We start from the raw sequence: 14,538 nt of genomic DNA, 5'->3' as shown, positions 1-14,538 counted from the left end.
GCCCGGCCAGATTCCCATTTTTTGAATGGTTTATGCTTTATTACTGTTCTTAATTATGTTGGTACTCAACTTATCCCAGATGTGGCCAGTGGGAACTCTTTTAAGAGGGTTCCTATATCCTATGACATGCTCCTATCTTCTTCCTTCCTTCTGTTTTTTTCAGTACTAGATGTTCCAAGCTCACTTGTACTTACCCTGCCCCTGTCCTAGAATCAGTCCTGATTCTTCTCTGAAGAGCCCCGGCATGCTCATGATAGTGGGATGTCTTTAGTTCTAAGCCCCATCTCCAGACACAGCTAGGACATATATATGTACATATATGTATATACAAATATATATACATAAACAAATACATTTAGAAATCCTGAGTCCAATACCTCCAATTCCAATCCATCCCTATAGGAGTTCTTTCTTGCCTTGCTCCACTCCATACTTGTGTGTTCCTTCTTCCACACTTAGAACCCTGACTCCACCAACATCAACACGACCCATTTACTCAATCCTATAAAACATCTAAAGCAGCTTCAGAACAGTTTTGCCCATTCCATTACAAAACAACAATAACAACAACAACGAGTTCAGTATTTGTTTATAGTTTTCTCCCAGCTCTACCCAAGACTAAACATATACAGTCAAATACTACACTCATAATTTACTTGAATTAGTTTTTTTAAAATCCCTTCAGTGTGACTGTATTATTCATTTGAAATACAATTCATCTGTTGTATGGGAGTTAGTGCTCCCATATGTATCGGTTTCATTCTATTTTTTGAATATGTAGAATATTAACATGTTTCCAAAAGTCAGAACTATACGAAAAAGGCATGCTCAGGGGAATATCATGTGCTCCCTAAACCTTCTGCCCTCTCATACCCTCCACCCTACCCCATGCAGTTAATAAATATCTTTTGTTTGCTAGCCAGTTCTTCTGTTTCTTTTTTGTAAAGCTAAGTAGATACAGTTGACCACTGCACTGAACAATGTGGAGGCTGGAGTGCTGACCCCCTACACAGTCAAAAATCCACATATAACTTTTCACTACCCAAAAACTTAACTACTAATAGCCTACTGATGATCAGAAGTCTTAATGATAACAAAGTCGATTAATATATATTTTGTTATATGTATTAATACTCTATTTTTACAAAAAAGTAAGCTAGGTAAACGTTATTTAAAAATCATAAGAAAGAGAAAATATATTTACTATTAAGTAGAAGTGGATCATCATAAAGGTTTTCATCCTCATCATCTTCACACTGAGTAGGCTGAGGAGGAGGACAAGGAGGAAGAGGAGGGGTCGGTCTTTCTGTCTCAAGGGAGGCAGAGGTAGAAGAGGTGAAGGAGGTGGAAGGGGAGGCAGGAGAGGCAGGCACACTCGGTGTAACTTTTATTGAAAGAAAATCCATGTATAAATGGACTCACACAGTTCAAACCCATATTGTTCAAGGGTCAACTGTGTGTTTTTCTTATTTCCCCTTCTTTCTTATACAAAACATAATATACGCTAGATGATCATTACATTTTTTGCTTTTTTTTTTTCCATTTAACAATACCTCCTGGGAATCTCTCCCTATCAGTTCACAGATACCTGAATCTTCGTTCTTTTATTTTTTTTTTTTAGAGCGACAGGGTTTCACACTGTCACCCAGGCTGGAGTGCAGTTATGCGATCATAGCTCATTGCAGCCTTGAATTCCAGTTTCAAGTAATCAACCTACCTCAGCCTGTCAAAATGCTGGGATTAAAGGGGTGAGCCTCTGTGCTCCGCCTGAATCTTTATTCTTTTTGACAGCTACATGGTACTCCATTATGGTACATACCATAGTTCATTCAGCCAATCTCCATGACTGAACATTTAAGTATCTTCCAATGATAAATAATGCTGCATTGAATAATCTTGTGCATATGTATTTTCATATTGGAGCTGTATTTGAGTAAATCCCTAGAAGTGGGATTTTTGGTCAAAGGGTAAATACATATGTGGTTTTGTTAGATATTGCCAAATTCCTCTCCATGGGCATTGTACCATTTTGCATTGGCACCCCAATATATGAGTGCCTATTCTATCACAGCTTTGCCAGTCAGGTGTATTGTTAAGCTTCTGAACTTTCGCCTGACAGGTAAGAAATGGTATCTCAGCATAGCTCTGATTCGTATTCAAGTGAAACTGAACTTTTTTTTATATGTTTAAGGGCCATTTTAATATCTTATTGTGATCATCTGTTCATGTTTTTTGCCTGCTTTTCTGCAGATTTTTCTGTCGACCAAAGATTCTTAGCCTGGGGTCTATAGAGGTGAGTACAGGTAGAATTCAGGGGATGTCTGTGACTTTAACTTGAAAAAAATGCGTTTTTATTTTTACTAACCTCTGAAATTTAGCATTTCCTTTATCTTTTTTTTTTTTTTTTTTCTTTGAGATGGGATCTTGTTGTCCTGCTCAGGCTGAACTGGAATGCATTGGTGTGATCGTGGCTCAATGTAGCCTCAACCTCCTGGGCTCAAGTAATCTTACCACCTAAGCCTCCTGAGTAGCTGCAACTACAGGCATGCCCCATCGTGCCTGGGTAATTTTTTTTTTTTTTGTAGAGATGGGGTCTCACCACGTCTCCCAGGCTGGTCTTGAACTCCTGATCTCAAGTGATCCTCACCCCTCAGCCTCTCAAAGTCCTGGGATTATAGGCATGAGCCACCACGCCTGGCCACATTTCCTTTACTTTTATTATCATTATTATTTTTGAGACAGGGTCTCACTTTGTCACCCAGGCTGGAGTACAGTGGCGTGACCTCGGCTCACTGTAGCCTCAACCTCCTGGGCTTAAACATTCCTCCCGCCTCAGTCCCCCTAGTAGTGGGGACTACAGGTGCGTACCACTGTGCTCAGCTAATTTTTGTATTTTTTGTAGAGATGGGGTTTTGCCATGTTGCCCAGGCTGGTCTCAAACTCCTGAACTCAAAAGGATCCGCCCGTCCTGGCCTCCCAAAGTGCTAGGATTACAGGTGAGTCACTGCAACTGGCCCTGCATTTCCTTTAGTTATGAATGTAGACAATAAACCATAAGCAGTATCAGCACTATTTTTACTGCCCAGTAGAAATCAGACTAATCAGGTTATTTTACGGTTGTAGATTATCTTTAAATTATCGTTTTCACTCATCACTACTTTGAGGACTTAGAGAACTGCTGCCACGCTGCATGACTACAGCTTTCCTGTCTGCAGATGCTCATGTGGCAGAGCTGGACAACGATCAAGTAGCTCTGCATCTAACAGCCACTCAGCCACCAAACAGCGACAGTCACAGGGCTCTCCCACCGGGGACCAAGATATTTATGTCGCTTTCCAATATTTCCTATCTGCAAAATTCCCTGCTGACATATCTGAAAAAAAGATGTCTACAAATCAATCCTTGGAGAAGTTTTATAACTCTCAAATTTATTTCTATCACCATGGGATCAATGTGTATCATGTATCAGAATCCTTTATTAATATAAATCGTACAAAAAATGTTGACCTAGCCAAAGATGAATTCATTGATCTTAAAACAAAATAGTAACTATGACTGGAGTTAAATTTGAAAAGTCTTGGGGAATTCTAGCTGTCCTTTCGAGAAGCTTATGATTCCTTAAAAAGCAAGCTACAAATGCGTTTAGGTACATTTGTAAGAAAATACCTTTGTAAAGCCAAGATTTTCTACACCAATAACCAACAAAACAAAAACTCAAAATCAACTAGATGTTTAACTTGACATACATGTTGCCTTGTTACAGATTACCTCATAATTTAATGTTCTTAAGCCAAGCATATTATTATATAATAGCTAGCATACTAATGTCCTAGAAAATAAAATTCAACTCTAACTTGTTTAGGATTTAAATGTATTATCTCATTATTTAATGCACTGATAAAGATATACATTACTATATCACCAATTTGTTCTGTTGTTTTAGTAACTGTATTTCAACATAGGTGGTTTTCTCTGTGATCCTATGTACTATGTTTTATACATTTAAAAACAATATTCCAATAAAAGGTCCACAGTCTTTAGACTTCCTAAGGGCTCCATAGCAAAAAACTAAGTTAAGAACTTCTGCCCTAGACTCTCAACCAAATGTGGCAGCTTTAAGACAAGCAAAGTAATAAACCAATAAACACTTATTTGTGCCACATGCCACAACTCACTAGCTCTCCCCACTTAGTTAAATGTTCAGTAGAACCCAAGGAAGACAAGAGTTTTAGCACTAAATACGGCCACTGATATAGACTAAAATATTTGATCATTTTTAACTTTCTAAACTGCAAATGTATTGCACTGCCCAGAAAGCCTTGGAGCCACTCACCGTCAGTAGGATGCACATGGGAGTTACCAATCTGGTCCACCAGCAACATGAAAACGAAGCCCAGTACGAGGGAAACACCAATATAGGCATGCAGCTGTGTGTGGTCGTGGCTGTGCTCATGTTCATGGACAACTGATTTTTCTGCTGCTTTGTCTGATGCAATCACATCATGTGTTTCACTCGCTTGGTGGTGTTTTCCTAGAGCAGAATAAACCATAAAGAGAAAATATGTTTTTCCCCTAAAAACATTTTCATGTAGGAGTTTCTATTCTTTGTATTTCAAGCTCTACTTACTTTACTGTAAAGACATCCACTTTCTATATTGTAATCCAGCCAATCATTAACTCCTTCAACTTAAAGTTCATGATGAAAAAATTCCCAAATGTCTTCTGCCTTTGGCATGCAGACCTTCTGACTGCCTATTATTCTCAAAACCTGGGAAGTGGAAGCAAATCACCATGCAAGAAAGCAATCATATTCCCAAAGGGACACCATCCCCAAATATTCCTCTGAGAAATTCACGCCAATCTCACCAGAAAATACACTGTTTTATTCTGATGAAAATAGGCAAATGAAGAGCAGTAACAATGAAAATAATTGCAATCAAATTCATCTAGTTTATACCTAGGTTGATATAAAGATTTCAAATAAGGAACAAATTGAGTAGAAAATTTTTAGCTTTATAAAATATCAGCAGACAATTGCCAGCAAGAAACCAAAAGGGCAGAGCAGTTTAAGAGGCACATCCTTCAGTCTAAATTCAGTTCTAGAAATATGGAGGTTGGGAGACTCTGAATTGCAGTAAATGATATTTGGCCAGTTGATAATCCCAGTTTACAGTAACATATTTGTCACTTAAAACATAATGCTTCAAGGCCAGAATGCTTACCTTTGCTATATTTCATGAATAGAGAATAACATACTAGATATTTATAATTTATAATGAGATTAAGCAGTTTAACCCTTTTTAAAAAAATTGAGACAAGGTCTCATCTTTCACCCAGGCTGGAGTGCAACAGTGGTGCAAATTATAGCTCACTGTACCCTCCACCTCCCGGGCTCAAGCAATTCTCCTACCTCAGCCTCCCAAGTAACTGGGAAACCACAGGCAAGTACCACCATAACCAGCTAATTTGAAATTTTTTTTGTAGAAATGGGGTCTCCCCATGTTGCCTAGGCTGGTCTTGAAATCTGGGGCTCAGATGATCCTCCCACCTCGACCTCCCAAAGTGGTGGGATTACAAGTATGAGCCACCGTGCCCAGCCTAGAGACCCTCTCTCTTAAAAACAAAACAGGCCAGGTGCAATGGCTCATGCCTGTAATCGCAGCACTTTGGGAGGCCAAGGTAGGCAGATCACGAGGTCAGGAGATCAATGCCAACATGGTGAAACCCCATCTCTACTAAAAATACAAAAATTAGCTGGGCATGGTGGCACATGCCTATAATCCCAGCTACTCAGGAGGCTGAGGCAAAAGAATCGCTTGAACCAGGGAGTCGGAGGTTGCAGTGAGCCGAGATCGCGTCACTGCCCTCCAGCCTGGCAACAGAGCGACACTCTGTCTCAAAAAAATAAAACAAACAAAACAAAACAAAACAGTTTCACAAAATAATATCCAACCTTACAAAAGTTACAACGCACTCTCCTGTTTCTTTCTTTCTCTCTCTCTCTCTTTTTGAGACAGCGTATGGCCCTTTCACCCAGGCTAGACTACAGTAATGCAATCTCAGCTCACAGTAACCTCCATTCCCTGGACTCAAGTCATCCTCCTGCCTCAGTCTCCTGAGAAGCTGGACTACAGATGTGAGTTACCAAATCCTGCTAATTTTTATATTGTTTTTGTGGAGATGGAGTTTTGCCATGTTGCCCAGGCTGGTCTCAAACTCCTGAGCTCGAGTGATCCGCCCACCTTGACCTCCCAAAGCGCTGGGATTACAGGCTTAAGCCACCATGCCTGACACTATTCTTTTCTTTTTGAGACAGAGTCTCGCTCTATACCCAGGTTGGAGTGCAGTGGCATGATCTCAGCTCACTGCAATCCTGTGCCTCCAGGGTTCAAGTGGTTCTCATGCTTCAGCCTCCCGAGTAGCTGGGTTTACATGTGTGCTACATGGTGAATTCTTGCGAGATCTGATGGTTTTTAAGGGGCCCTTCCTCTCTTCACTCAGCACTTTTCCTTCCCACCACCTTGTGAAGAAGGTGCCTTGCTTTCCCTTGGCTTTCTGCCATGATTTTAAGTTTCCTGAGGCCTCCCCAGCCATGCTGAACTGTGAGCCAATTAAACCTCTTTAATGACCTTTATAAATTACCCAGGCTTCAGGGCCTTTTGTGGTTGCATATGAATTTTTAGGATCGTTCTTTCTATTAAGGTTTATTTGGCTTACAGTTCTGCAGGCTGTCCAAGAAGCATGAATCTGAGGTTCTCAGGAAGCTTCCAATCATTGCAGAAGGGGAAAAGGAGTCACATGTCACAAGACGAGAGAGGGGAGGGGTGCCATGCTCTTTTAAACAACTAGTTCTCCAGTTAAATTATAGAGAGAGAACTCATTAGCAAGGGGACACACCAGTATGTGCATGAGGGATCCACCCTCCTGACCCAAACACCTCGCGCCAGGCCCCGCCTCCAACACTGGGATCACGTTTCAACACGAGATGTGGAGGGGACAAATGCCCAAACCATAGCAAATGCCACTGGAATTATGATAGGGATTGCATTAAATCTGTAGATCACTTTGGGTAGCATGGATATTTTAACAATGTTAATTCTTTCAATTCATGAACACAGAATACCTTACTTATATCTTCTTCAATTTCTTTAATCAATGTTTTATAGTTTTCAGTACATAGATCTTTTACCTCCGTGGTTAAATTTATGCCCAAGTATTTTATTTTATTTTATTTTCTGATGCTATTTTGAATGAAGTTGTTTTCATAGTTCCTTTTTCAAATAGTTCATTGTTAGTGTATAAAAATGCAACTGATACTTGTATGCTGATTTTGTATCCTGCAACTTCACTGCATTTGTTTATTAGTTCTAATAATTTTTTGATGGAGTCCTTAGGTATTTCTATGTATAAGATCATCTCATCTGAAAACAGAGACAACTTTACTTCTTCCTCTCCAATCTGAACGCCTTCTATCTTCTTTGTCTGCCTGATTGTTCTGGCTAGGGCCCCCTACATTTTATTTAAATGTAGAGTAAAGTGATAGACAAAGCCACAGATAATCATACCTCTATAAAGAATCTGACACATGGCATTCCTACAGAAGAGATAAAAATGAGTGAGATAATCTATATTGAGCCATGCCTGACAATAGCAGTTTTGACAATACATCACATTTGTATTTTCATCTTTGACCCAATAGTCTACCTTCCTAAAAGCACCAATTCTAACAGTCCAAAGAATTTTGAGATGTTTTCAGATTTTGGCTCCACAGTAAACTGCTGCATTACCCAATAATCTTTGAAGTTCTTAAAACTTGTTTCTATAGTTTTTTTTTCACATGAAAGCTGATAATCATCTAATTCCAGTGATTTTAGAGCTATAATTACATATGAGTAAGAGGTTCCTTTTTACATTAATTAGTATTTAATAATGCTTATTAAAGCATCAGAGCACTTAGTTAACATGATATACTGAGTTCTGAAAACAATATATTATCATAATTATAAGGTCCACAGAAGAATGAAACCATAGGCTGTAGTAACATGTATACAAACTTCTTTCTTGAAGTATGAAGAAAAGTTGGTTTGGTCTACAATAAAGAAAGATGGGGGCTGGGCACGGTGGCTCATGCCTGTAATCCCAGCACTTTGGGCGGCCAAGGCAGGCAGATCACCTAAGCTCAGGCATTCAAGACCAGCCTGGCCAACATGGCAAAACCCTGTCTCTGCTAAAAATACAAAAATTAGTTATGCATGGTGGCAGGTGCCTGAAATCCCAGCTACTAGGGAGGTTGAGGCAGGAGAATCACTTCAACCCAGGAGGTGGAGGTTGCAGTGAGCCAAGGTGGTGTCACTGCACTCCAGTTTGGGTGACAAGAGCAAAACGCTGTCTAAAAAAAAAAAAAAAAAAGGAGTAAGGGAAGAGGGTAAGAAAAGAGAGAGTACAGCAGCAAAAACAAAATTTCAATGATATGTCTAAACTCATCAGTATGAAGATGTAAAATATTTGGAGACAGCTTAGCTGAAAGGTAATATCATGGTTAGGTAGGTTACCTCACACATTTGTTTTGGGTTACTCTTCCCAGCACTTTGGGAGGTTGAGGTGGGTGGATCACGACATGAGGAGTTCAAGACCAGCCTGGCCAAGATGGTGAAACCCCATCTCTACTAAAAATACAAAAATTAGCCGGGCATGGTGGCAGGTGCCTATAATCCCAGCTATTCAGGAGGCTGAGGCAGAGAATTGCTTGAACCTGGGAGGTGGAGGGTGCAGTGAGCTGAGATCGTGCCACTGCACTCCAGCCTGGGTGACAGAGTGAGCCTCTGTCTCAAAAAAACAACAAAAAATTTCTTTAACAGGGGTATTAACATTTTAAATTTTAAAAGGAATGTTGGAGACATCTGAGGCTGGCCATGTTAGAGTAAGTGCATTTTGATGTCGATCACCCACTGATTACAACAAAAACTGAACAAAACACACCAAAAAACAGCTACTTCAGGACTACAAAACATAAACAACAGCAAGTGAACGGAAAGCAGCAAAAACTTCTAGAGAGATCCTGTCCTTCTGGCCAGAGGACCAGGAAAAGAGGCTGCTAAGATGTAGTGAAGTACAGGAAAGTCTCCCCTTTTTTTCTTTACCTCCTCTTTTTCTGGGAGGCAGAGGTTGCAGCAAACCCAGTTGCAGAACTGCATGGTAGCAACAAAGGCAGTTAAAACCCCATCTTTCCAGCCAGAGCAAATACAAAAAGGGACTCCAGTGGTCTGAAGTGTATAGGGGGAAACCTGGTTATGCTGTTCTGCCTTTTCTGCTCTTACTTTCCTTTGACAGAAGCCCAAGTTACACAGAACTATGTGGTGGCAACACATGCAGTGTTGCATGCAGCCACATATGCAACACATGCAGCCAAAACTCTAGAGAAACCTTGTCTTTCTTGACAGAGGACCAGGAAAAGGGGGTCTGTTTGCAAGAGAATGTGAAAGGAACACTGGAGAGGAAAGAGCTGAGGGAGGTGTTAATCCTATGTATAAATGGCACAAGTCCCAGGCTCACCCCTGAACTCAGTATACACAGGATATAGCCAAAGCAGCATTGTAAAGGCTTTGAAAACTCAGCTAAAATGAGAACCATCAGCAAAAAACAAAACAACAACAAAAAACAGAACTTTCAGACTGAATCTAAATAGGTTAACCTTCTGCTAAAACAAAAGAAACAAACATTCTTCAGAGATTTTGACAGGACTCAGATTCTCAAGTTATAATATTCAAAATGTCCAGCATACAACCAAATTATATGACATACAAAGAAACAGAAAGTTCTGACCAATTACCAAGGGAAAAGACAATCAACCCAACCCACAGATCACTCAGATACTGGAACATTTAAAGGCTTATTTAAAGCAGCTACTCTAACTATGTTCTCTAAGCTAAAGATAACATACTTTTTGAAAAATAATTTTTAAAAGATAGAGATAGGGTCTTGCCATGTTGCCCAGGCTGGTCTGGAAATCCTAGGCTCAAGTGATCCTCCCACCTGGGCTTCCCAAAGTGCTGGGATTATAGGCATGACCCGCTGTGCCTGGCCTAAAGGTAAAAAATTCTCAAATAAATGAATGTCCTCAGCAGAGAAACAGAAACTGTAAAAAGAAACCAACTGGAAATTTTAGAACTGAAAAATATAATATCTAAAGTAGTAAATTCACTGGATGGGATCAACAATAGATTGGAAATGGCCAGACACAGTGGCTCACGCCTATAATCCCAGAATTTTCAGAGGCCAAGGCACGTGGATCACCTGAGGTCAGGAGTACCAGACCAGCTTGGACAACATGGTGAAATCCTGTTTCTACTGAAAATGCAAAAATTAGCCAGGTGTGGTGGCACACCCCTGTAATCTCAGCCACTTGGGAGGCTGAGGCAGGAGAATTGCTTGAACTGGGGAGGCAGAGGTTGCAGCAAACCCAGATCACACCACTGCATTCCAGACTGGGCAAAAGAGCAAGACCTTGTCTCAAAAAATAAATAAATAAATAAAATAAAAGAAAGAAAATAGTAGACTGCAAAGGACAGAGGAATGGATCAGAGAATCTGGCTACAATGGCAGAGGTAAGAAGTACAAATTAAGATCACATGGCTCACAAAGCCTAAAATATGTACTACTTGATGCTTTACAGAAAAAGTTTGCTAATCCCTGGTCTAAACACACCAATTAGAAGACAGAGGTTGTCAAACTAGAGTTTTTAAAAAAGATACAACTATATGCCATCTGTAAGAAGTCCACTTTAAATGAATGGCACAGGCTAAAACTAAAAGGATAGAGCAGAAAGATACAACCATGGAAACACTGATCAAGAGAAAACTGAATGGTTATATTAAAATTAGATGAAGTAGACTTGAGAACAAGAAATATTATCAGGAATAAAGAGGGATATTACACAATGATTAAAAAGGTCAATTCACCATGGCATAGCACTCCTAAACATGTAGGTACCTAACCAAAGAGCTTCAACATACATAAAGCAAAAGCTAATAGAAATGAAGAGAAACAGAAAAATCCACGATCATATTTGAAGACTTCAATACTCCTGTCTTAGTAACAGATAGAAGCAGAAAATCAGTAAAGATATAGAAGACTAATATTATCAAACAACTTGACCTGAAATTTACAGAACAAGAGAATGTACATTCTTTTCAAGTGTACATGGAACATTCCACAAGATAAACCATATTCTGGACCATTAAAAAAGCATTTACAAATTTGTAAGTTTTCAAATCATGCTAAGTATATTCTCTTACCATAATAAAGTTAAACTCGAAATCAGTAACAGAATCAGGGGCAAAACAAAGCAACCAACCAAATTTTTAAAAAACACCACTCAAAAATTTGGAAATTAAATCACACAATTCTAAGTAACACATGGGTAAAAGAGGAAGTTGCATGAGAAATTAGAAAATATTTCAAACTAAATAAAGATAAAAATGTAGCACACTAAAATTTTGAGATGCAAATAAAGCAGTGCTTAGAAAGAAATTTATAGCATTAAATTCTTTTTTCAGAGAGGGTCTTGTTCTTTCACCCAGCCTAGAGTGCAGTGGCATAATCATGGCCCACTGCAGCCTCAACCTCCTGCTGTGTGTGTCACTGCGGCCACCTAATTTTTTTGTAGTCATTGCGCCCAACTCATTTTTAAATTTTTTTTGTAAATAGAGGGTCTTGATATGTAGCTCAGGTTAATCTCAAACTCCTGGTCTGAAGTTATCCTCCTGCCTTAGCTTCCCAAATTACTGGGATTACAGGTGTGAGCCACGATGCCTAGCCTAAATTCTTAGAAAAGAACAGGCCAGGTGTAGTGGCTCACACCTGTAATCCCAGTACTCTGGGAGGCCGAGGCAAGTGGATCACCTGAGTTCAGAAGTTCAAGACCAACCTGACCAATATGGTGAAACCCTGTCTCCACTAAAAATACAAAAATTAGCCAGACGCGGTGGTGGGCACCTGTAATCCCAGCTACTTGCAAGGCTGAGACAGGAGAATTGCTTGAACCCGGACGATGGAGGTTGCAGTGAGCCAAGATCATGCCACTGCACTCCAGTCTAGACAACAGAGCGAGACTCTGTTCCCCCCCCAAAAAAAAGACAAAAAGAAAAGAATTACATGCCTGTAATCTCAGCACTTTGGGAGGCCGAGGTGGGAGGATTACTTGAGGTCAGGAGCTTGAGACCAGCCTGGCCAACATGAGAGAAAAAGGGAATCCATAAAAAACCTATATCTAACCTCATATTTAATGGTGAAAGACTGAATGAAAGTAAGGCAAGAATGCTCATTTTCATTCCTAATCAATCTCATAATGGATAGTCTAGTCAATGCAATAAGGAAGGTTACAAACAAACAAACAAAAAGGCAGCTAGGAAAGGAAAAGGTTAAGCTGTCCCTATTCACAGATGACATGATTATTTATGTAGCAAATCCCAAGGAATCTACAAAAAAGCGCCTATACGAAATGAAATTTCTTATACTAGAACTTCCTATATACTAGAATACTAAACATTGAAAACATTATAAAAGTAATATTTACAATTACTAAAAACCTGAAATATTTAGGCATAAATCAATAAACGATCTGCCGATCTGTATGCTAAAATTACAACACTGATGAAATAAATCAAAGAAGATCTAAATAAACGGAGAGATATACGGGGCTCATGGACTGGAAAATACAATATTCTTAAGATGTCTATTCTCCCCCAAATTTATAGATTCAACTCAATTTCAGTTAGAATCCCAGCATGATTTATTCTATAGATATTTGACAAGCTGATTTTAAAATGTTTATCGAAAGGCAAAGAAGTTTATGGAAAGCCAAAACAATTTTGAAAAATAAGAACAAAGTGGGCTGGGTGGGGTGGCTCATGCCTATAACCCCAGCCAAGGTAGGAGGGTCGCTTGAGGCCAGGAGTTCAAGACCAGCCTGGGCAACAGAGTGAGGCTGTCTCTATGAAAAGTTTAAATAATTAGCCAGACATGGTGGCATGCACCCGTAGTCCTAGCTGCTGGAGAGGCTGAAGTGGGAGGATTGTTTGAGCACAGGAGTTCAAGGTTACAGTGAGCTATGATCATGCCACTGCACACTCCAGCCTGGGTGACAGAGTGAGACCCTGTCTCAAAAAAAAAAAAAGAAAAAAAAAAGAGAAAACTAAGAACAAAGAAGGACTCCACTACTTGATTTCAAGATTCACTATAAAGCTACATCAAGACAACGTAGTGCCGGTAAAAGGTAAACATACAGACCAATAAAACAGAATAGAGAATTCAGAAATAGACCAACATGAATACAGTTAATTGATTTTTGACAAAAGTGCAAAGACAATTCAATAGAGAAGGGATGTTTTTTTCAACAAATGGTGTTGAACTACTGAACATCCACCCATATGCCAAAAAATGAACTCTCACCTGCATTCAAAATTATATCAAAATAAATAATAGAATTAAATGTAAAACTGAAAATCATAAAAGTTTTAGAAGAAAACAAAAGAGATAGTATCTTTGTGAATTTGGGCTCAGCAAGGGGTTTTAGATATGACACCAAAAGCAAAATCTCAAAAGAAGTAACTGATAAACTGAACTTCATCAGAATTAAAAACTGCTCTCTAAAAGTTACTGTTAAGAGAATGAAAAGATAAGCCACGAACTAGGAGAAAATATTTGTAGAACACATATCTGATAAAGGACTTGTATCTAGAATATATAAAGGATTCTCAAAACTCAATAATAAGAAAACTCAATTTTTAAAATGAACAAAATGTTTGATATCACCACAGAAGCTGTAACAATGGCAATTAAGCATATGAAAAGATGTTCAGCATCATCACAGGGAAATGCAAATTAAAACCACACTGAGATATCACTACGCTGCTATTAGAATGGCTAAAATAAAAAACTAAAACAAAACAGACAACACTAAGTGTTGACAAGGAAGGGGAGAACTGGAATTCTCACCTATTATTGATGAGAATGCAAAATATTACAGTCATTTAAGAAAGAGTTTGTCAGTTTCTTTATGAAATTAAACACATATTTGTCATGTGACTCAGCAATCCTACTTGTAAGTATTCTTTCGTCTTGCTCTGTTGCCAAGGTTGGAGTGCAGTGGCACAATCTCAGCTCACTGCAACCTCTGCCTCCCAGCCTCATGCAATCCTCCCACCTCAGTCTCCCAAGTAGCTGGGACTACAGGTGTGCAGCACCACGCGTGGCTAATTTTTTGTAAGGACAGGGTTTCACTATATTGCCCAGGCTGGCGCTTGTAAGTATGCAAGAAGAATAAAAACTCATGTTCATACAAAAACCTGTACATTAATAGTTACTTTATTCATAGTCACCCAAACCAGGAACCACCCATATATATGTCTTCCAACTGGTGAAAGAATAGACAAATATGGTTCATGCAAACAACGAAATATTACTCAGAAAAAAAAGGTACAAACTATTGATACACAGAACAAGATACGGGGACTTCAAAAAGCTTGTGGAAAAATGGAA

At 39.2% G+C, this 14,538-nt stretch overlaps 1 protein-coding gene across 7 annotated transcripts in view; it reads right to left on the bottom strand.

Annotated features, from left to right (window-relative positions):
- SLC39A9 (solute carrier family 39, member 9) overlaps positions 1–14,538 on the bottom strand; it is an 87,239-nt gene that overhangs the window by 27,985 nt on the left and 44,716 nt on the right. For 5 of the 7 annotated variants that reach the window (XM_012000889.1, XM_012000890.1, XM_012000893.1 and 2 more), the window contains exon 3: positions 4,334–4,531. The exons of 1 other annotated variant lie outside the window; for it this stretch is intronic. In XM_012000889.1, the coding sequence (XP_011856279.1) occupies positions 4,334–4,531 (198 nt within the window). Of the gene's footprint in view, positions 1–4,333; positions 4,532–4,627; positions 4,769–14,538 lie in introns of all 7 variants that reach the window. One more of the 7 variants, XM_012000894.1, reaches the window with a different exon arrangement.

Source organism: Mandrillus leucophaeus, unplaced genomic scaffold (genome assembly GCF_000951045.1).
Source record: "Mandrillus leucophaeus isolate KB7577 unplaced genomic scaffold, Mleu.le_1.0 Scaffold641, whole genome shotgun sequence".
NCBI classification, from domain to species: Eukaryota; Metazoa; Chordata; class Mammalia; order Primates; family Cercopithecidae; genus Mandrillus; species Mandrillus leucophaeus.
This window is presented reverse-complemented; position numbering and strand designations above follow the sequence as displayed.